The sequence below is a fragment of the Delphinus delphis genome, chromosome 13 (assembly GCF_949987515.2).
Source record: "Delphinus delphis chromosome 13, mDelDel1.2, whole genome shotgun sequence".
In the NCBI taxonomy this organism is placed as follows: Eukaryota; Metazoa; Chordata; class Mammalia; order Artiodactyla; family Delphinidae; genus Delphinus; species Delphinus delphis.
Window position 1 is genome coordinate 61,648,393 of NC_082695.1, and position 24,470 is coordinate 61,672,862.

Sequence of the window (24,470 nt, forward strand, 5' to 3'; positions counted from 1 at the left end):
GTTCCTCACTTTCTTCCTCTTCCCATAGCTCCATCTGAAATTTATTGGGGTGGGGAAATGATATTTTTTTTCTCCCTCTCCTTTGCCCGTCAATTTGAGAACTGTTTTGAGCAATAATAGTGTCATGATAATTTATGGTGTAAAAAAGTTACGACCTGAAACCGTGGGGCCAGCTTCAGGAACTGAAAAAGCACAGAATGGCTGTCGCCCAGAGGGCGAGGTGGGCGGGGCGGGCATGGAGGCTGGACGCTGGTCTGAGGGGTGTGCTGTTCCCTCGAAGGCTGCCGGGAGCCTCAGCAGGATTCTCGCAGGGGAGGCACGGGCTCTAGCTATATTTTAGAAATACTCTCCATTGGCAACATGTGGCTGGGGCAGGGAGACCAGCTACCCAACATTTGAAAAAGGTGAGGGATGGAACTAGGCAGGGGCCCCCATGAGACAAGGAAGAATCAGCAAGATTTGCGGTTCCAAATCTGGGATGAAAATGGAAAACCTGACCATACAGGCAGATGTTCAGACATTTTCAGAGTAAACTACTTTACAGTCCCAATCTTTTTTCCATTCATTCAACAAATATTATTTGAAATGTGATTTCTTGTAAGCCTAGAGATACAACAAGTAAGGCATGGTCCCTCCCTGAGCGGGGAGGGGGGAGGTGCTTTATCCCGATGAGAGGGACAAACAGTAAACAAATGGGGGATGTTAGAGCAGCAGGTGATAGTGAGTGCGTGGGGGAAAGTCCAGCTGGGGCTGTGATAGCAGAGAGGGAGTTGGAGGATGCATTTCTGAGGAGCCATGACTAACCAGGGAGGGTATTCTAAGCAGAGGGAATGGCGCATGCAAAGGTCCTGGAGTAAGAGCAGGTTCCACATGTTCGAGGCAGGAGAGGAGGTGACAGGAAGGAGGTGACATCAAAAAAGTAGCCAGAGTCCAGGTCCTGGAGATGCAGTGGGCAGCAGAAGGACTCTGACCTGTGTCTGAGTGAGCTGGGCAGTCACCAAGGTCTCCTGAGCAGGATCCCAGCTACATACTCAAAGGACCACTCAGGCCGCTCAAGCTGGACTGAAGGAGAAACTGGAGAGACTGGTCCTGGTCCAGAGGCTGCTCACATAACACCGGAGAGACATGATGGTGCCTTAGGCTTGGCCACCTAGCAATGAGCTGATGACAAAAGCTGATTCCACATGTGATTTATAGGAGCAGCTAATAGGAATAGCTGGTGCACCTGGGTGTGGAGTGTGAGAGAAAGAAGGGCCTGAGCCTCTCTGGGCACCTTAGTCTGTTCAGGCCATATAACAAAATTGCACAGACTGGGTGGTCTGTAAACAACAAGCATCTATTTCTCACAGTTTTGGGGGTTAGAAGTCAAAGATGAAGGGGCCAGCAGATTCGGGGTCTGGTGAGAGCTGGCTTCCTGGTTCCTAGATAGTCTTTGCACTGTGTCCCCACATGGAGGAAGGGACTAGGGGACCCTCTGGGGCCTCTCTTATAAGGGCACTAATCCCATCCATGAGGGCTTCACCCTCGTGGCCTAATCACCTCCCACAGTCCCCATCTCCCAATTCCATCACATTGGGGGTTAGGTTTCAACACATGAATTTGGGGGCAACTCAAAGATTCAGTCTATTGCTGTGAGTGACAGTTGCTCTTACTGAGATGGGGGAGCCTAGAAAGCTGATCAGGTTTGAGGAGGTGCAGGCCAATCCACACACACCCAACCAGAGGTATGAAACACATTTTACTAAGTGGAACTTTCTATAAATGGGCACCCACACTTTGACATAGCAGCTGTGACTGGTACATACCCTGGAGACCCTCAGGTGCCTTCGGACCAGAACTGAGTTAGCAGGGGTTTGCTGCTCACTGTGTATTTGCTCACGCAGCTTATCTCTATCACTCTTTACCCATCATAACATGTTACTCAGGCCCCTCTTCCCAGTTTGAAATGATCTTTCTGCAGAGAGATAGACAAAAACACATTTGAGACAAAAGAGTGGTGTGGGGAGGGGGCAGAACCTCATCACCATGGGGTGGGGCTGATTCAGGAGGCTGGGTCCCCCTACCCCCAAATTTCTCCCACAGCTATCTTGGTTGGTCAGCAGGGCCACATTATGACTTGTGGGGGCCCTAGGCACTTGGCTTTCATAGGTCCCTTCTTCCATAAAGAAATATTAAAAATTATATTTTATGACTGCATTGGTAATGAGATAAATATAATGCAGGCTGGATTATGTACATTTTTTTCTTATGATTTTAAAAGAAATTAAAACATTTTTGTGGACCCTTAAAAGTACTGTGGGCTGTGCCTGCTGTGCGCAACGGGGAAGTTGCGCTGTGTACAGGGCGGGTAGGAGGGTGGGTCTGGAAGAGCACTGGACATCAGGAGAGCCAGGCCCTCATCCTGACTTCTGAGCAACAAGCTATTAAGAGCTCTGATCAGTCCCTCCACCCCTCAAGGCATCTGCCTCCCCAACTTTCCTAGGAGGGTGGAACTTGACCATCTCTCAGCTGCCTACTAAGCAGTAACCTTCCAAGATTCCACCTAAATCGTGCAGACCTCGAGCTTCATTTTTAACTTTCTGATCCCAAAGGAAGGCTCTTCCCCACAACTACAATATTAAACTTGTTTTCCTTTTCTGGATCTCCTTCTCTCATCAAATCATGTGCTGGTGTGTGCTGCCAATGATCTCCAAAAAGCAGCCATAAAACCATAATGAGTGTGGAGATACCAACATGAAAATGACAGAGAGAAAGCCATAAACATTCAAATAAATATATAAACAAGTCTATAAACTAAACTCTGGAGGTATTTTAAACACATAGTATTTGTATCTCTTACTTTGCGCAGCAGAACTTTCAAAGGAAATTCATTTAATTCTATTGCTCACACTCCTAACCCCTATCCAGGAGTAATCGTTAATAACAAGCGCAATTATCACCTCCCTCCTGATCAAGAGTTCATTTCAGAAGCTCATTCTCGAATTCATTATCATGCTGGAAATGAGCTGAATTGCAGTGGATGTGACCACATGATGAGCCCCTTGCTCTCCTTCCAACTGAGTTCAGTGAAATGCCTGCCACAGCCCTGGTCCCGACCTGCCCTGTCTGTTGCAAACGTAGTTACCTGTCAATACCTGGCCCGATTTAAAGAAGTGTGTCTGGAGTTAGGAAGAGAGCAGACAATTCTCTCTTTACTGTGAGCTTGATGGGTGGAGGGACGCCCCCCAGGGAGCATGACTGCAGCCCTCCTGCTGCAGAGGAGCAGAACCTGAGCTGGTCTGCACCACCAGCCAGAAATGGACAAGAGTGCGCTGAGCACGCTTCCGCTGGGCCCTGTCCCCAGCACCTTCAGGTTCTTGCTCATCTAACCCTCACCACAGCCCTGAGGCAGATTCAGGGCCAGATACAAAGCCTGTGGGGCTTCGTGCAAAATGAAAATATGGGGCCCTTGTTCAAAAAGCAGGAGAAATCTACGGTTAAAGGTACTGAAATATAAATTTTTTTATTCTTCCTTGGGTAATTTTCTCACTCTCTCACTCTCTTGCTCCCTCTGCCTCTCTCACCTTGGCCTGTCATGGTGTTTTCATCTGCTACTTAATGTTGCACTGGCCAGGTGAGTGCAGACCGTCCCAGATACCAGGAGCCCCACCCTGCATCTCAGTGCAAAGACAGAAGGCCCACTGGCTGCCAGGTTCCCGTCCCCCAGCCCTCAGACAGACACACCTGGTCCAGCGTGGAGGAGTTGAGCCAGGTTTCTCCCCCTGTAAGGCGTCACCCCAGCCCTCTGTGAAGGGTGACCCCTCCCCCTGACAAGGAATGGCAACCTCTGTGCCTGGATTCACTTGGTACCAGGAATGGCCAAGATTCCTCAGGGTGCACCACCCTACACTTGTGCCCATGTGCCTGAACGCACTTGTGCACAGAGGGCAGCAGCCGTCCCCAGACTCAGGGCAAAGAGGGAGAGGCTAGGCAGGGCCCTGGGCGCCTAGAGATGGGGGAGCAGGCCAGAGAGATCAGGGGAGGTAGCAGGAGGCAGGACTGAGTGTGAGCTGAGGATCCAAGCCTCCCCCACTCGTGACCCATTGTCCTATCAGACTGCACTCAACGCAAATTTAAGATTTTGAATAATTGAAGGTATTTGAGTTATGAAGAATTTCAAGATGGCAATTATAAAGAATCAAACCCCAAGCCCAGACCCTCTTAAGCTCAAAACCATGTACAACTGCATTGGTCGTGTGTCCATGAAGCCGACTCTGGGCAGATTATACCACTGTCCTCATTTTGCCCAAGGGAGAACTCAGGCCCTTAGTCTGCCCAAAGTCATGATACTTTGGCGGGGGTGGGGGACACTGAGACTCAAACTCAGTCATCTGGTTCCAGAACCTCATTCTTCACCACTTCCTTATGTTGTCCCTTTTTCCATCAAATCTGGCTGCCCCTGTGCAGTACAGTACAGTACTACATGATCCTGCAGAACAGGCAAAAGAGAGTGCACGCCCCAATCTGCACTGTCTTATTCAGTCAGCTACCCACTGGCTGTGTGACAATGGGCAGTTCCTTAGCCTCTATTAGCCCAACCTGCCACATGGGGGCGCTGTGGAAAAAACATGGAGTCTTAAAGGTCCATTTATATAGAAGCACCAGTGTCACCTAAAACACAGAAGTGGGAGAATCATCTCCTCCTTTCCCAGGCTTTTCCCCACCCCTCACCAGGCAACTGACCCCAACCTTGAATGTCCAGAGAGGAGAGCGTACACGCTTTGTAAATGTAACTGCTCTGTAGCCCCTCAGTGAGAAAGGGACAAGGTTAGGCCAATTCACCACTCAGGCCACTTAGGGCTGTAATATTTTCGGAGTCTGGGATTTCATCATCTAATTCCAGTGGGGGGGGGGGTTTCTCTATCTATTTAGTCCAATGGGGTAGCTCTCTCCATTAGTGATCCAGAAGGATGCCCCCAGCCCAGCTGACATCTGTACCACAGAACAGATGTTTGCTGAATGAATGCCTTTGGAGGAAAAGTCTGCATGATGTTTTTCCTCAAATGCATTGATCAGACTGACCCATTAGTAAGCACTGACTTGAGGAACACCAAATCTGTAGTATTGATACCAACCAGGGTCCTTGGCCTTCCCCAGTCAATAGAAATTGACTAGAGGCCAGACAAGAAATGCAGGCAAGGCTTTATTGGGGCCCCTGCTGCAGCGGGGGGGGGGGGGGGGGCGGCGAGAACAAGTAACAGTTTCCCTTGCTCACTCGTTCCCCAAGGGGCACCGAGCTTGTTCCTTGTATGGGGTAAGGGTAGGGGTGCGTCCAGAGGGGTGGCTTAGGTGTTTTGCCCACCCCTTTGTGGTGTTGAGTGCAGGGGGCATGCACAGTACCCTGCTTTTGCTCCTGACACCCAGTTTTTGCTCCCGGCTCTTCAGAAGTGGCAGTTGGGCATTTTTTCCTTTGGTTTTGTGTATCTTTTGGTCCAGAATTCACCCCAACTGCATATGCACAAAGTTATTTTTAGTCCCATATAGTTTCTTTATGTTTTGTTGCTCGAGGGGAGGTGCGTCCAGGCGCAAACACTGCAGCAAATGTTCCCAGGTCCCAGCCTGTCTCAGTATGATGAGACATAGCTTTGGTGACCCTCAACCTCTGAGTCTTTTCTGCTGAACTAGAGTGACATGGGCTTTCTCAGACAAGGTCAGAAGCATTTCCTTCGGTCTCATCAAAGAAGCTGCTACTTTGGCAGCACTGTCTGAGAGATCTGAACGGTCAGAGCCTTTGGCATCGGCCACTGCAATAACTCACTCTCAGTGAGGGTGTACATGGCCATACATGATACCCAAGGGTCTCCATCATTCTGGGATTCAGGGCCTGTTCCAGGAGTGCCAGTTCACTGCCCAGATCAGGCCAAATGCATCCAGAAATTTGCCAGAACTTCAATTCTAAACTGCCCCCCAGAACGTTAACTCATGAACTACCCAAAAGCTGTAGATGAGCCATATGACGGTCAGGGGTTGTTGGGAACAAGAAATGAGGTAGCATGTGTAAAGTGCTCAGCACAGACCTGGTACACAGTACGTACTGAAATGCCAGTCTCCGATGGGAATGTAATCTCTCTCGGAGAGCGTTAGTGAGCAGAGAGATTTGCCCCTCCTTCCTGGGGGGTATTAGAGGCTATTTATCCTAGAGAGGGACAGTATGAGGGCGTTAGACACTCTGATGAAGGAAATAGGAGGGTGGAAAAAGTCATTTGAGGCAGGCTGAGGAGTGCGGATCACGAAAACTGAAAACTCATTTTACTGGTAGGCAAGGTTTTTCCATGGTCCGGCTCTGGACACCCCAAGGACAGAGTTAGTGTGAGGTCTCTGGTGAAACATAGAAAACATCTACCCTCAGGTTCACTTCCGCTGCTGCTACCCTCCCCAGAGACTTAAAACATGTAATTGTAACGGAGCACATAAGCTGGTCTTTCCTGGAGAAACTCAAGTCCTTACAGAGATCAGAAGACACAAAAGAATCACTCAGGTCTTTCAAAGAATTCTCCTCTCAGCTTTTTGTTTCTTGAAGCCAAACAGCTTGTACTTCCACCTTCTAAAACGCAGACACTTGAGTGCTTTCTCCAGAGCAAAAATTGGTTGACACTCCCTGCTGATGAATTCAAACATTTTGACTGAACTCATTCAAATTCCTGTCAGTTTAGTCGATTGATGTCATATCAGATATCTGTCAGCATAACCAACCAAGTCAATTATATACCTGGTCTTTTTAGCTAGTTAAACTTATGTCTAACAACAAAAATAAAAAATGAAGATAAAAATAACCTATCCATTTATTTAGCAACTGACTAATAACTTCTATCAAAAAAGTACATTCTTGTCAAACTACTTTGATTTTTTTCACTGAATCTACTAAATCAATCAGTTGTATGTGGTGGTGCATTATCGAACACGCAGGGAGGTGAACGTCAGAAATGAAATCTTCAAAACATGCCATCAGGACGGCCACAATATCACACTCAATCATCCACAATAACAGGGAGAAATGGGATCCTGCAAGAGGATAGGTAACCCCTAATCACAACAATTTTGTGCATTCAAGAGCATTTTTCTATTCTCCCTAGAAATTCCCCTTCCTGTCTCTTGTTTGTCCATAGTTGATAAGAAAATGGTGTGATTGCTCAGAATCTGACTGTGCCTGGATTGCCCTTCAACAAACAAGCCAATGCAAGTTCACTGAAAACTGGAAGTGGACTGTATTTATTGGGACCCCTTGAAGGTTGTATTATACTGAATTAATTCTGAAAGATGTGATTCCTACCCAAGTCCAGAGGATTATGATAAATTCAGTGTTTGATACAGTCAGTTTTAAACCTGAGCTAAAGGGTTAAAATCAGGTTCTTTTTTTGTTACAAATGAAACCATTAAAGCTGGCTTTTGGTGCTGTGCTTCTCTAACTTCACTCTCCTCCCACTCGCCCAACCTCCTCCTACATCCCCTCCCAGGATGCTCAGAGCCCTATTACTCTCCCAGAGCTCTCTGCACAGGGGGAACCATTTAATAGACCAAGACACACTGAGGGACCGTTGACTCTCTGTGCTCTTTCCAGGGCTGCCTGTTTTTTGACAGAAGATACCTGAAGAGATCTGGGTTTAGCTCAGAAGGGTAAATCACTAATGACATACAGTCGTCCCTCCGTATATGCAGAGGATTGGCTCTTGGACCCCAGTGGATACCAAAATCTGCAGATGCTCAAGTCCCTTATATAAAATGGCATAGTACCGTCTGCCCTCTGTATCTGTGGACGCAGATCCCATGGTATGGAGAGCCAACAGTAATTTCAGATGCCAGGTAACTGGGCAGAGTCCAAGTGGCAGCAGACATGATGTTAACAAAAGCAGGTATAGTGAAGAGCCATCTTGCTTAGGGAATCAGAACATACTCACTCTCAAAAATATTCATACAGAATTAAACGACCCACTTTTGTCTGATTCAAATCTTCCTCTGGTCAGATTTTTCTCCTGGTCACAGACATTTCTGCAATGGGAATAAGATGATTATTTATTGTTAGTCACTCACCACCTACAATTCACTTTTCCAATTCTCCTGTGTTGCCTATACAGTGCCACTTTGTCAATCCCTGCATTTTATTGACTGTGTTCTGATGGCTGGGGTAAACAAATTACTTCAAGAATGGCTGTGGTGCAAAAACGGCATTGCTTACTGGGTTCTAAATGATGCACGGGTGTGTGATCCAGTTGGTCCTAATGTCAGCAAGCAATTCACCATTACAAGGGTGCAGGTTGCCATAACCCATCCTAGCAGGGACATAATTTTGTATGGTATATAATAATTACCTTTTTTAATTCAAGGAAGTATGGGACAATATCCAGATCAAATGATTTTGCAGATAAAATACTCCAAATTTTCAAGTCTACTCCTTTAAAATACACTGTGAACATACTACACAGTAACAACTCCACTTTATAAATGCAATAAAAGCGTCAATAACCAAGAAGTTCACATTCTTGCATTAGGCCAGAGTTCATTAATTGGATCTAGGGCAGGTTCTTACAACGCCTAGACCCAAGTCTATGCGCAGCTCAGTGGTCTCCAAATTTCTTTACTGCGCAATTCTACCATAAAAATATTTTTGAGCAGGCACCCCGATATGTTTATTTAATTATAATTTATACTCTTGTACTTACAGCAGCCAATATGTCAAGGCACAATACACACTTAGGTGAGGGTGATCTTTAATGACAGTGAATGTAAATCCTTTTTAAAGTCGACTTCATTATTTTTATCTTTTTTTGGCCTAATTCTCATTTTGGCTAATTAGGTTGTCATTGCCTTTACTTCCTAATATGGCTGATAATGAGTTTATAATCAGAACTGAGGAAGCAATAGCACCACCACTTTTTTGTGTGATTTATTTGGGCTTATTTTAGTCAATCTTTCTTTATAATCTGAAGTTTCTTTTTTTTAATTAATTTATTTTTATTTTTGGCTGCGTTGGGTCTTCGTTGCTGCACGTGGGCTTCCTCTACTTGCGGCGAGCAGGGACTACTCAGTTGCGGTGCGTGGGCTTCTCATTGCAGTGGCTTCTCTTGTTGCAGAGCATGGGCTCTAGGCATGTGGGTTTCAGTAGCTGTGGCACACGGGCTCAGTAGTTGTGGCTCGCAGACTGTAGAGCGCAGGCTCTGTAGTTGTGGCGCATGGGCTTAGTTGCCCCGCAGCATGCGGGATCTTCACGGACCAGGGCTCGAACCTGCACGCCCTACATTGGCAGGCAGATTGTTAACCACTGCGCCACCAGGGAAGTCCTGAAGTTTCTTTACAAGAGTCTTATTAATTGACTGTCCATTTTGTGTAAATCATTTTGCACCATGGGGGTTCCACTCTTTACCAGGATGATAATAATAAAATTAAGAAGAATAATATAAGATTAATAACAAATAAAAAGCACGTATCCAGGAAGTCTGACTCCAGAGCCTGCATAGGTGACCTGCAGTGCTGACCTTCACACATGGTACCCAATGTCCACACGTGACATGTGATGACTTGAAAAATGATCTGAGCCAAGACTCCTTATCTTAAATTCACCTTAATTTTTAGATAAAAATATACATAGAAGTTCTAGTATTTTCTACTCACACCCCAGTGGACTGTTTTATGTACCCTTCAGGATGAATGTCCCACTTTGGGAACCACTGGCTCTAGTTCACCTTAAGATACAGCCTATTCTGGAGAGAGGGGTGGAGATGCCTACTGAGACCAAATCAGACTTAATGTCCTGCCCAGGAGTTTTTGACAACCTGGGGGCACTGGGAAGCATTAAAGAGTCTTAAAGAAGAGGGGATATGACCTGATTTGCATTCTTACCAGATTATTCTGGATGCATCTAGAAGAATGGATTGTGGAGTATGCACAGATATCAGGACTTGTAACAGGAGAAATGATAATGGTCTGAGTTAAGGTTGCAGCCTTTTAAATGGAGCAAAGTGGGCAGATTCATGAAATAGTTAAGATCTGGTTATTAATTAAACCTGCCCAAGGTTAAACAGCAGGTAGGCAGCAGAGCTAAATTTAGATCCCAGGTCTCCTCACTCCCAATACAGTGATTTTTCTTCTGATTTGCCATGTCAGAGAACACCTGGTCCCTCTGTTTTATCCTCCCCCAGGGAGACAGGTGATCAGGAACTGAGCCTGGACAGCAGCTTGCAGTTTCCAACGGGGTGATGGAGGAAGGTGAAAGGAAAGGAAAAGCACCGCCTTCTCCAGATGTATTTATCTTTGCAGGATCCATGAGGGGCTCCATGAGAGTCTGTTTTCTGGGTATTGAATCCCATATTGAAATAACACACTTCCCAGTGACAACAAACAGAAACTCCAAGAAACTGTTCATTCAAGTCTAGGCTTTAATGAAAAACATAACCCATCCTGCTGAAGGGTGGAAGGTGATAGAGAGGTACCAGCTTGGGAGGAGAAACAGGCTCTTTTACTCACTCTCACCATGGTGCTCTCATCTCTCCTCTTGGCTGTTTGAAATCCTTATTCCTTTATGCTAAAAATTTACCTCTTCCCCAAATTCCTTTCTTATTACCCCTTCTCAACTGTCCCCTGCTCTAATCTCTGAACACTGGGTTTTTTCTCTGACATCTATCAGTCAGGGCTCAGTACAGGAAACAGAAAACCTTGCAGGTATTGTAAGCAGAAAGGGATTTAACACAGGTATTTAAGGGCTTACAAAATTTGGGGCAGAGTTGTAGGAGGAAGCTCTCTAGGTTGGGCCAGAAATTACTCCCGGAAACTATAGAACTGATTTACCATAAGAGCTACTACCTCTGAGGCCACCACTGAAACTTGAGTTCAAGAACCACCACTGAATTCCAGGAATCAGGAAGCCAGAATCACGAAGTCACTACAGATACTGCCTCTCAAACCCCACAAAGCTGGCGGCTGAGCACCGAGTGGCAGAGAACATCATATGTCCATGACCTGACTCTCATCAGAAAACAACTGAAGTCTTCTGATTCACTTACACCTTCTAAATATTTCCTAAATGCCTCTAATTGACAAAAGCTGATTTTCTTCTAAAGCCTAGCTTCAAGGGATGCTGAAAATTTTGACATTTAACTTTCCAGCCTCTTGGGTATAGTAAGGTACCCTAGAAGGAGGATTAGGCAATCCAAGCTACAGGTTCCACCATGGGAATTTTCCAAATAATACATCCTACGTCATTTTTACATGTCTAACCATCCTTCAGTCCCCAGAGGAAGGAAATCATGTATTTCACATTCTTCAAGGCTACAGCCTTGCAAATGAGAGGCCCTTGCTAAGGACAGCCAAATAATTAAATGATGGAGTGCTTTAACTCTGTCAGTACTTTCTCAGTTTGCTTTCTGATTCTGTTCCTGCATTTAAGTGTTGTCTCTGCCCCCTTGAAGGTAATACTGGTTAGTACTTCTCAGGCAGGTCCCCACAGAATGTGCCACAGGGCTGGGTATATACATTCCTCAAACACTGGGTTGATTGTGTTTCACAGCCAATATTCACAGCCAAAAATATTCACAGTCAATATTTTTCCCAAAAGATATTTCTGCCCCATGATAATCAATAGGAAACAAATTTCCTGCAAAAGTGTGAGGCAAACAGATCTTTTTTATAGGTCCTGTCATCACATTTTGGCAGCAGACTACCTCTAAGCTGGTAAGCAAGTGCCCTCCACACTATTCTACAGGGTTGCTATAAGGATTAAGTAAGATAGCATAGGGTAACAATACCTACCACACTGTAGGTGTTCAATAAATATTGGTTCCTTCCTTCTCCCCAAGAACCTTTTCCTATGAAGAAATGCCTTTCAAGATTCCTGCTAAGAGACTGGCTAAAATCAGATCCTTGAAGAGATATTGATGGCTAATGTATTCATTAGCGATTGATGTGTAACAAATTGCCCAAAACTTAGCAGCTTAAAACAACAATAAATATTTATTATCCTCAGAATGTCTTTGGCCAGGAATCCAGAAGCAGCACAGCTGGGTCATTCTGGGTCATTCTCGGTCTATAATAAGACAGCAGTCAAGATGGCGACGGGGCTGCTGTCATCTGAAGGCTTGCCCAGGGCTGGAGGATCCACTCTGAAGGTGGCTCACTCACACAGCTGGTGAGCTGATGCTGGTTGTTGAGGAACTCCTAAGGCTGCTTGAGTGTCATCACGACGTGGCAGCAGTTTCCCCGAGAACAAGCGAGCCAAGAGTGCAAGGCTGTCTTTTATAACCCAGCCTCAGAAGTCACAGACCATTATTTCTACAATGTTCCACTGGTTACACAGGTCAGTGCTGTGACTACCAACAGGCAAGGATCATTGAGTCCCACCTAATAATAGTCTAATATATTAGTTCTTTTTTCTCTGGATAAATAGAATTAGAGATAGAAGACAACTTTGAATTACAATTAAAGAATAAAATAAAAACGTATAAACCTTGACAAAGCAAAAATAATAATGGTAATAAAATTAATAAAAATTGATAAAAGTATGGAAAACCAATTTCCTCATTTTTCTTAGTGAAGAGGTAATCAACACTACCTAAAAATGAAACATGGAATTTTTTTAAAGATACTGAATTCTTGATTTTTTTCCAAATAGTTTTTCTGTTTTCTTAGTCTTAAAGGGTTATAAAAACCAAAAATATTTCCTGTGATAAACACTTATCTGAAGATCAGCAGTTTCTTTAGTTTCACTTTAATTCATTTTTCTTTTGTTAAGGTCACATAAAATTAAATATAATACTTTTAACTTTAAAAAATATTTTGTAAAGCATGATCCTATTTCTAGAAAATTATTTTTGTCTGTCCATTTCTCTGGCTGCTTGTGACTATAAGCAAAGAGTTGTTTGGAATGATAGATCCCCAATGTTTATGATGGCCTTTTCTGCATCTGGACAATGGAATGAGTTTTTGCTCTCTTCCTGTACTCTTCAGTAGTTTACGTTTTCACAATGAATGTATATGATTTTATGAACATGATAAGTATAAACACGGTTAAATTTTAATTTAATTACAATTAAATTAATTTTAATTTAATTCTTAAAAGAATATGATTATTGGGTGGGTTATACTGTCATATCATTTTTAATGTGTATTCCCAAAAATTTATGTCTTAGAACCTCAGAAGCCCTTGAAGATGTTATAGATGGGTCATCAGTTTTTAGAGGGGTTTTCCTGACTCTTGTCTTAGTGAGTTAGCATACAGACATAATGCAGCCAAAGACAGTGTGTTCAGATCCACAATGAGCCATTTGTGTTCTCCCAAATCTGTGGTCCCCATCTGTACCCCTAATCAAAGCTAGACTCCTGGTAGAGGCAAATCGCTGATCAAGGGGGTCTGTGAATCCTAGAATCCTGATTAAACCCCACTTCTTAGTTCACAGTTGGTTGCATGAGCTTTGTGCGTGAAGGAATTAGGAATATTACCAAAAAATGAATGTAATCATTATATAGAAGGCAAGGCCCTAGGAGAAAAAGGCCTAGAAAATCTGGAAAACAAAAGAAACAGGATACAAGATCCCTTAACACCCAATTCAAAGATCTCTTAAAAGCTGATGTTAGGGAAATGATGATATTAAAAATATTTCTACCAGCAGGCAAGTTTTTGGTTTCCATGACTTTTTTCACACTTGGTCTATGATGGTTTCTCACCGAGCATTTTGAGTGGGACAATCCCTTGTCATATAGGCTTGTCCTGCATATTGCAGGATTTTTAGCCTCCCCATTCTTCCTCCCAAACATCCTAGTTATGTCCCTCAGTCTCTCAGGTCACCAAGAGGTGCTCCCTTGTTTTCACTTCCATAATCTACACTCCCGCCATGGGAACCAGACAATCCCATCCCTGGGCACTTACAGGTTACCTTCTGGTTTCCCTTAGGACAAGAAGGGCTCTTTCTTTCTCACTGTTGAATCTCCAGTGACTGGCACATAGTAGGTGCTCAACAAATACTTTTGAATGAAAGAATAACATCCGATATAAGACCTGCTATGAAGAAATTTTTGGAAGATTAACATTTCTAAATATTTACATCAGCCAATCCACTCTCTTAAAATCCCTGGTAGTTGGAGTCCTTAGAATTTGTGGACAACCCCAGAACATGTGGGTGGATAGAGGTAGAAACTGACACCGGTTGACACCCACCGCATGCCAGGCAGTGACCTAGGCCCTCTGCATGTGGCCTTGCAAGGTAGTTACCAACATCCTGCTTCACAGTGAGGAAGGATCTGTGTCTGAGGTGGCACTGTGGTGACTGGCAGAGCTGGAATTTGGCTGGACTCCAGAGTCCATGTGCTTTTTGTTCCATCCCAGTGGGATTTGCTCATCAACACTCACCCTCCTTTCAGATGTTCAAGAGAAAACACATCTTCAGAGATTTCACAACAAGCTCAATTTACTTTCCAGTGATGTCCAGACAAATTCCATCTCTTCAGATTTTTGGCTGTTTAAATATAGCCGACTTAGCTCTCCCATTACCTCAGTCAAGCCTCAGGGAGTCAGAAAACAAGCAGCTTGGCAAATGCCTTCAGCCACTTCCAAATGCACACATTCCTTGACACCCAACTGATGCAACCCCAAGTGGCTTCTTTGGGCATCTGAAGAAAGATTGTTTTGTCAATCTGATTAGTCATATGGGAGGAGTGAGGGTGGGATGGAGCTGGAATTGTTAAGCTCCTCTTTTCCTTTTTAGATAGCTGGCCCGGGGGCTATTTCTGAGTCCAGATGATATGCCAGGGTGATGAAAAAGAAGCTCCCCGATTCCTCTTCTCTATCCTTCACAGGATTCATGGAAGAGGGGAGGAGGGGGAAGCCAAGCCAAGGGGTGTGGCAGCTTGAAGGCCGTTGCCCCATCAGAGCAGAGACAACTGGCTCAAGGGCTGCTGTCTGCCTGCCCCGCCCCGTCCGTCTCCTCCGCAGCCTGGTTTTGCCCCCTTTCCTTTACTACCAGCACGTCAGCGTCTACAGCGTCTACTGCGCTGTGACTTCATTTTCTCTTTTTTCCTCTCCTCAGTCACATCTTTTCTCCTTCTTCTTCTTCCTCCTCCTCTTCTTCTCCTTCTTCTTCTTTCTTGTGTCTAGAATTCTCCAATCCTTCCACTTTTTCCTTCATTTCTGCCAATCCCAGCTGTATTTCTCTTCTCACTACCTGCACAAAATGTCCCTTTCCACATCAGGTGGGGCTCTCTCTGTCCTCTCCTCTCTGAGAGTGCACACTAATCTCTTGATCACTGAGTGTTTTCCTCTTGTTGTGTTCATCCCCACTGAAGCTTCTGGCAAGGCTGCATGAGGCCGCCACAACCGAAGCCCCCTAACTTCCACTCACCCCAATGTGGGTCCAAGCTTCTGTTCTCTTCGGGGATGGGCAAATCCACAACCCGTCTGTGTCTCCTCTTTACATTCTTGTATGGGCTTACAAGGCAAGGTGAGCATTCAATTTCAATATTCCAACAACTGAATGAGCCTCTGTTTCCATAGGCAGTACATGCTTATTTCTGAACTTGTGCAGCCCTTATAACTAGCTTCCTTGAGAGTAGGCCATTGCTATGACCCTGAGCAGGTTGCATGGAAAGCAGGGACTTAGCTTCTGCAGGCCAAGGCACACACTGGAAAAGACTGGAGTGTTTGCTACATCCTTTCATCTGGAGATAGAGGACGTAATGACATTTAACTAAAGTCATACATCTTTTGTTTTGATTTTGTTTTGCTGTTCTTAAATCTGTCTGGTTTTGCTTGTTTACTGCATGCTCTGACCACTAAGCAAAAAAGTTCTGAATTGAATGAAGATCTTTTCCAGGCCCTCTCCTACAGCTCCCACAGCCCACCCCTGCCACCAGCTGAGACCCTACATCTGTGCCACTCAGACCTGAAGGAGCAGACATGGGGCTCTTGTTCAAATGCAGATTCTGCTTCTGCAGGTGAGGCTGAGCTCCTGAGTTCAGAACTGGAGCTGATGCTCATCACACATCTTGAGCAGGTGGGAGCAGACTGTATGCAAAACAAGAACAGACTTAGCGACCTAGGTCAGCACTTCTCCATCTGTGCTGCACGTCAGCATCCCTGGGGAATTTTTAACCATCCCAGGCTGCAGCCCAGACTACTTAAGTCAGAATCTCTGGAGAAGGAGCCCAGGCAGCAGCATTTTTAAAGCTCCCTAGAAAGAGACGATGCCTGTGTGCTGTCAAGGTTGAGGACCTTAGCTCTCAGGGTTTAAAGGAAGGGGCATTCACATCCGGCTGGAGGGAATGGGGAGGTGCTTTGAAAACAATTCATCCCTACTCAGTTCCCACCAAACCAGATGAAAACGGTGGCTTGGGTTCATCATGTGCAGAAAATGGCTTATGTGAAGCCAGTTTTGAAAACTGGGAGACTGGGGGAGAGCCAGCTCCTAAGCATGTTACAGCACATTGAGAAGCGCTGTCTAAAGCCGTGGAGGATGGGGCAGGCGGGATGCCGCACTGGGAGGATCCAGTCCAGTCGCCCCTTCGGCTGGTGCTTAAGAATGACCTGAGATTGAACACCGGCCCCTTAGCTGCCTCCCCTCCCCCTCCCATCAGTACCCCTCACCCCATTCTAAACGCCTCCACTCTGTCCACAGAGGCCTTCCATATTCACCTGACTCTGTTTTAGCTGAATAAGAGGCTCCAAGGACAGCGCCTGATGGGATCTGTCCCAGTTTCTGCACCCTCCCAGGGACAGCCTGACTCCCCTCTCTAATCAGTGTCGCTTTCAGAAAGCAAACATCTGTGCCGGGAAAAAAATTATCAAAGTTTGGTTGAAAAGAAAGGGCGTAGCTCAAGGGCCTTACGGACATGCCAAACAAAGCCTTTTGGAGAGGTCAAGTACAGAACTCTCTCCCTGCCACGGTGGCAGATGGGGCTACACACCATCCCAGTTACACACGCAAAGTCCCAGCTCACACTGTGGTCCAGTTCATGAAAGGAGGCATGAGTTTGTACACACGGCATCCAAAGACCAAAAGCATAAACTATATACAGCCAGGCCCCTGGTATATGCATGCGAGGAGAGAGTCCTCCTCAGGGAAGAGTCCAGGACCCGTAGCAAGGGTGTCAGTGATACAGAAAGAGCCCAGGTCTGAGCATGAGGAGGCAGGGTCAGCCCCAGCTCCTGTGTCAACCCCCATGTGACTTCAGGCAGCTAGCCTCACTTTGCTGGGCCTGTGAAGTGAGATGAATACACCATCCTACCTCTCTCCACACATCATGGGATCGTTTGAGGAGACAAATGCAGTTATAGTAGGGAAAGTGCTTTGTAAAGTATGAAATACTATGCGCATGAAGGCTTAAAGCAGTGCAAAATTTGTAGTGTTCATAGTGTGTGCACGTGTATATGTGTGTGCAAGAGATATGTGTGTGTGAGTGTATGTATGATTGTGTGCGTGTGGCGGAGGCATGTTCATGAGTGAATGCGTGGATGAGTGTGTGTGTGTGACTCTTGCACTGTAAAACAAATCCCAGCCACCACATGGGTCAAAGACAAGGTCAGAGCACCTCCGGGTGGTCAGGAAGGTACCGTAGTGATGACAGGGCCAGGCTGTGGGCAGAATCAGGGTGGATAATGGAGAGCACCACACATGACGCAGAATCAAGCCTGAGGGGGCCATGGGGCCAGAGGAGACCTCCTGCCCAAGCCAGGGGCACATGCTCAGGCACAGGGGGCCCAGCCCTCAGGCAGAGCCGCAGGGGAGCGAGGACAGTGGCCTCCTTCAGTGCTGCTTAAGTTTTCCCCCAACTGATGGAAGCACTTGACGCATTGTCCCCAGGCGGTCTGCAGAGGTGCCCAAAGCAGCCAGCTACATCCAGAAATGTTTATCTTAAAAATTAAAATGTTTGCACGCTACTCTTTTATAAGCCATGTTTGCTTAAATATACAACAATTTCCCACCAAAAACAATTAGCATGTGGAGCAGTGTGCATATCCCGTCCAGAGGTAATGAGACACTCAGACCTGGAGCACCTGGGAAGCTTTTTGAGCCGTGGCATGACCAAGTAGTGTTTTAAGCTAATATATCCACCACCGGTGGGGAGGTGGAAAGGGATGTGAGCTGGCCTGGAGAGGGGAGGGCCTGGCCCAGAGGGAGAGAATAGGCTGATGCAGACAAAGGCCCTCGAAGGGAGCTCTGACGGCCTGGTAATTGCTGCAGTTGGGATGGTGAGGCAGTGGCTCAGTACATAGCCCATGGAAGGGTCATCCCACTTGAAAAGTGTCAGCTGAGAAGGGTGTGGTGCGCACCTCTGAATGTCCTTCCAGACACAAGCTAGTATCTAAGGCGGAGATCAAAGGTCTGGTCTCTTACCTCCACCTCACATAGACTCCTGAGACTTTCAGCTGAGGGCCCTGGTTAAATTCCCAGCTACAGGCCCCAGCCCTGGCCCTGAAGGAGAGGCCAGAAAGATACGGCCCCCGGCACACTGGCCACCAGCCGTCTAACCCCAGACAGTCTGCTGATGGCCCAGAGGAGTTTTGCTGCCTCCTGACTCCCGTCCCACCCACCTGACCTTCTGGCCCCAGTGAGTCAGGCTCCTCTGAGCCCAAATCAAACTCATTGGGCTGGAGCTGCCAAGAAAAGCTCTGAACCACTCCTAACAAGAGGCAGCACTTGGACAACATCTTATACAACTGACCCTGAGAAAGGCACCTCTCACCTAGGCCCGGTGGCCTGCCAGGCCCCTTCCTTTCTTCCCCAGCCTATCTGTCTATTGACCAGGCCTCTCCCTGGCCTCCCTCGGGATGATCCACCAGCCCATGGGCCTCTTCTGTCCCCATTCCAGTGTCCACTGAGCCCTGCACAGCTGATTTCTCCCTTTCAGCAGCTGTCCACCAAGCTCAGGGATCCACAGAGCCCCTGGCCTAGGGACCCAGCCTGACTCAGCAAGGTCCTTCAGAGCGAAGTCCCTGCCTTTGATCCTGCTGTCACTGTGATCGTAGCAAGACGGCAGAGAGTCTGGGGGCCTTGTCTGCTGAGCCAAATCAAAGGAAGCTCAAGGGCTCTGCCCTAGAGAAAGGAAGGTTTGGACTCAATCCCTGAAGTGCTCTTATGTGGCACAGGGAGTGCGAGCATCCTGTGCCAACGTGACAGACAGAACCAGAGCCCGCGATGGGTAAAACTCAGGGGCTTGATGTCAGCTCCACAGACCCAAGGGTTTCCAGTAATCAGAGCTGTTCACAGTGAGAGCAGACTGCCTCATGGGATTGTGGGACCCCAGCCAACAGTCAGAGGCACTAAAAAATGGACCTTCAAAGTTTGAAAGAGGCAAAGGATATCCCTTTCCGTCCTACGGTTGTAGAAATTTATGGAAACTCTCCCTTTCCATAATTGTATCAATTGTAAAGTCTTGGGTAAAATTAATCAATTCAGTAAATATTTTGGAAAACGTACTAATCACTTTTCCTTCTCCAGAGCACTGCAACCTCAGTAACTCAGCTGGGTGGAAGATGACGTAAATGAGGCCATTTTAGATTCACTCCCCATGACAAGGTCACGGGCAGACTTAAACCCAACAAGCCACAGCGAGGGGGAGCTTCTACTGTGCACTGATTCACACCAAAAACTCAAGAAACCCTTCAAAAAAAAAAAAAAAAAGAGGGGCTTCCCTGGTGGCGTAGTGGTTGAGAGTTCGCCTGCCGATGCAGGGGACACAGGTTCGTGCACCAGTCCGGGAAGATCCCACATGCCGCGGAGCGGCTGTGCCCGTGAGCCATGGCCACTGAGCCTGCACGTCCGGAGCCTGTGCTCCGCAACAGGAGAGACCACAGCAGTGAGAGGCCTGCGTACCGCAAAAAAAAAAAAAAAAAAAAAAAAAATACAGAAACCCCTCAATCACAGGCCCTTTCCTCTCATAACTGCAGGAATATGCCAGGGAGGGTGCAGCTTCTCCCCACCGGTCAGAGGCATGTTTTTACATTGCTACTGGAAACAGTCTTTTAGAGAAAAGAGCTAGAAGAAGAATTTCAAAATTAGTACAGTAGAGTGGAAGCCACACTTTCTGATGTTGGGAGGTGAAATGGGGTCCAAGTATATGGACTGAGAACTCACAGTCTGGCTTCTAACACCCAGCTTCGCCTTGGCTGCTGGCTGACTCCGGCTCCAGCAGGCCCACAACTGGGATTTCCTGGCACAAAACAGGTGTGTATTTTTTCAGGCATTTCCTTGGCTGGAGTGCTCGCCTGCCTCTTGCCTGCTCAGCCAAGCCCTAACAGGAAAGCCTGGGCTGGTCTCCCTGAGGCAGGGAGGTTGGGGAACTGCCCTGTGCTTCGACAGCAGTCCCTGCATCCCCCCCACCCTGGCCCACTTTCCCTCCACACCGAGAGTCTGCTGCCTCTCTCCCTGCTTCTCTACCGCCAGAGCAGCAGCTCCGTGCCCCCTGGGATAGCCTAAGGGCACACAGTAGGTATTCAACAGGGAGCTTCTTACAAAGAGGAAGGAGGGCCCAGTCTATCTGAGAAGCCTCCTTGCGGAACGTTGAGGCCTGGCTTTTTGGAGAGATAGGAGGCTGATCCAAACAACCATTTCTGTCCACATTTCTGAGGGAGAAGAGGAGGTGCGGGCAGCCAAGGAGAACGTTCTCACGCCAAGCAGATAATTATGTGTTCTTGGAAGCAGGTTTCATGGACTGGCTCAGAACTGAACTGGGAATGGGCTCTGAGGGCTGCCGCCTTCTGACGGGACGTGGCTCGGGCAGCGATTTCACTGTCCAGTTTTAACAAGTGGCCGACGCCTTATGGAAACTTTTGAAAGGCATTCTGCTTCAGACCAGCCAGTTTGCACCTCATCTGGTTGCTTTAGCCATCTTTCCCTTCAATTTGGGAGAACACGAAGGGAGGAAAATAAAAATCACTGAGCACCTACTGTGTGCCAAGAACCAAGTCAGCAGTTTCACTGTCCTAAGAACCCGTTAAAGAGGGAGAGACAGAGGCCCATGCAGCAACTCCTGGCAGAGAAAAGAGTGAAGCTGGGCATCTCAGCTTCCACAGCCTTTGCTCTTTCCAAACAGTGACCTTCTCTTTACAAGGCCGTTTTTGCTGCACGTCTCGCCCCTACCCCAAAGCCAAAATTCCCCCATTTGAACAGGATAAACATTCCCATGGCAAAGGAACGCTGTGTTCCCCAGAGGAGATGCAATCACGTTGTGGGCTTATGAAATAGGACACTGGGCTGAGGGCCTGGCCCCAGGCTGGAGGGCTGCCTGCCTCCCCCCCGCCTCCCCCAGCTGTGCCCTGCAAGGCAGTTGGAGTAATAGAAGGAGCCCAGGGTGGGAAACTGGGTCTAATCTTGACTCTGCAGCAAGCTGGTGTCTTCCCTGGGTCTCTGCTCCCTGTAGCCGTCACAAGGCAGCAAGTTTGCTTCAGAAAGTGCAGAGAGTTAATCTACGTGAGAAACAACTCTTGCTTTGCTTTCCTGGGCCTTGATTTCTCCATCGGTAATTGGGAATATTATCTGCATACAGGAGGGACTCAAAGGAAGAGAAGATGGAGCCTTTTTGGAGACACTCTGGAGAGTATTTCCGTTGTGCAATCATTCATTCTTTCCATAATCATTAAACATATATTGAGGGTTTATTATGTGTCAGGCTTTCTGCTGAGCAATGCAAATACAGAAATCAACAAGGTAACAGGCCCTGTTCTTAAAGGGCTCATAATATACACACACATTTTTCATCAAAAAAATATATAAATGTTTGAAGTCCCGTAGTTAGAAAACAATTCCTACTCCTGAGTATTCCTGAGCCGCATCACTATGATTTTTATCATGTTTCCTTGATTATATAATATACATCTTTCTCATATTTTAACATTTCTTAACTCAGGGTGCAACCTGCAATTTTAATTGCCAGCATTTTCTTCTTTCTTGGTTATATATGAAACAATGATACATCTTACAGTTGGTAACATCTTAGATTCAATGAAATATGTTTGGGGAAAAAACTTATTTTTCAACTGGATTTTTAATGTAATTCACAGCCACTGAATTTAATACACGATTTTTCCAGAGCATTTCTAGTTCATTCAGATATATAGTGTCATGCAGATCGTGTGTCTAGATATCTCACTGCCCCTCACGTTTTCAACTAGGTGACTTGGAAGGAATCGTACCAACAGGCTGGGATGCTGTATCACCTCTTGGCCACCAGAGGGAGAGAGTGCATTGGGAAGGGACAGATTCTCAGGCTTGCGGGCTTTCCCTCTCCTAAACCTTTCCAGGGTGCCCCCTCCAGGGCAGTCTGAAACTCACTGAAACGCCACCTGCAAACTCAGAATAGAGGAAAGGCCCTCTTTCAGAGCCATGGCAGAACGAGAAAGAGGAGTTGGTTGGATCTGAATGATGTTTGCTGACCCATGCTAAAAATCACCCATGGTTCAAATGAGCTCTTCCTGGGAATGAGAACAAGTGCTAGACACAGCAGAGTTTTGCCTCAAAGTGCAGAGCTGGTGGGCAGGCCCACACCTTCTTAAACCATTCAACACCTGAGACCCACAGTGATTTGTAAAGTTCCCCCACTCTAGCAGTTACCTGTAGCTTTCCACCCTTCCTTCCCCCTTTTCTTCCTTCCCTCCTTCTCCTTCACTGAACTACTTATTTATCGAATACCTACTATGTGCCAGGCTCTGTGCTAGGAGCTGGGATACAGCAGTATAAGGAAAAATACTGGGTCCCATGAGGACATGTGACAGGAGACCATCAGGGAACGCATCACTGATAGGTGATAATTGACACAAAGGGAAAAGTAGGAGTCACCCAGGTAAAGAATGAGGGAGAAGCCTTCCAGGCAGATGGACCAGCGTTTACAGAGACCCTGAGGTAGAAAGTGCTAGAAGGAGGCCAGTGTGGAGCCCAGTGGCTTTCCCTCTGTAGCCACTGAAGGGATTTAATCAGGAAACAAACATGAGTAGTCTTGAGTGTTAATACGACAACTCTGACTGCCTGTGGAGCACGGCTTGGAGGAGAAATTTGAGAAGAGGTAGAGGTGATCATTTGAGAGGTTATTGGAGAAGTGACAAGAAGTAATGACAACTAAGTGGTGATACTGTACATTAAGGTGTATCTTAGAGATAGAATTACTGGATTTGGAGAGTGGAAGAGAAGGGAGCATGAAGTTTGACTCCTGAGTTGTCTGAAGGAGCAGCTTGGAAGGGGGAGGGGACTTTTCCTGGGATGGGCCCCTTTGAGGGAGGAGGACAGGACTTGGGAAGGGAACATTATGAGTTGTCTCAGTGTATTAAGTTTAAGCTGCTTCTGGAACATCCACATGCAAGTATGAAGTAAAGAATTAAATCTATGAATCTAGTGCTCAAAACTGGGCTGGAAATGTTAGATTTGGGAGTTACAGGTATGTAGATGGAAGGTTAACCCATGGCAGCACGGACCAATGAGGAAAACTCTAGCTCATACTGAGATGAGACTGTGTGCAGATCCAAAACCACCTCCCAAAGAAGCAATAAAGTCAAAGTCAAGGAAGACGTAATTGAGCTGGAAGAGGCCAAGGAAGAATGGCTGAGACAGGAAGAGGAGAAGTACAGAACTACGAGGGGGCAGGCAGACTAAACTGGAAACTAAGGACGCTGGGCAGAGGTTGTTTAAAACCAAGTCCTGGCATAAGCCCTGGCCCAGTGGTGAAAGGAAAAGGAGCCCCACATAGAGGGACCGGTGCACATAGCCTCCAAGAGATCATACCAGAGCTGCTTACTGCTCCTGGGGAAGGGAAGGGGGCAGGAGCTGGAAAGGGCACTGAGGGCAGAGGGGAGAGAGGGGGCACTGCAGGCCAACTGTCAGCAATATAAGCTGCACAGCAACTAAGAAAACAAATCTCTCTTAGACTCCCATTTTGTTGGAAGACCCAGATCCACATGTATGTATCAAGGGGAAAATATATGTACAACTAATTACCACAATAAGAGAGTACAATAGACGATATGAAAGGTAGAGAAAAAATATTTTAGTGATCAGAAAAAAAAAAAAGAGATCTAGTCTAACTGGGTGGTCAGGGAAATCTGCACAGCAGAAATGGACTTTCTTCTGGGCTTGGAAGAATGGGGGGATTTTGAAAGGTACAGGTCACGTGGGTTGAGGAATGGCTTCAGGCCCCTCTGGAGACTGGAGGAGTAGGTCCCTTGTGTCAGGACAGACCTCAGTCCTCCTGGGGCCTCCATCCAGCCTTGGTCAAGTCCCTGAGGCCCCATCCTGACTCACCTGTTCTTTCCCTTTCCTTTCACCAGTCACATGATCCATGAGTGACCGCCGCATGGAAGAGATGTCTGACACTCACATTCACAGCAGTCCTCTCCTGCCAGAGCCTCTTTCCAGCAGACACAAACTCTATGAGTCAGAGCTTACCAGCCCTAGCTGGCCCTCAAGCCCCCAGGATACACATCCGGCTCTGCCCCTCCTGGAAATGCCTGAAGAAAAGGTGAGGAACGT

General features: G+C 46.7%; 1 protein-coding gene across 1 annotated transcript in view; it reads left to right on the forward strand.

The window, feature by feature from the left end:
* The first annotated feature begins 24,279 nt into the window (after positions 1-24,279).
* SLC14A2 (solute carrier family 14 member 2) overlaps positions 24,280-24,470 on the forward strand; it is a 54,937-nt gene continuing 54,746 nt past the window's right edge. Inside the window, exon 1 of the mRNA XM_060029536.1 lies at positions 24,280-24,459. Coding sequence (XP_059885519.1) covers positions 24,280-24,459 — 180 coding nt within the window. The remainder of the gene's footprint in view (positions 24,460-24,470) is intronic.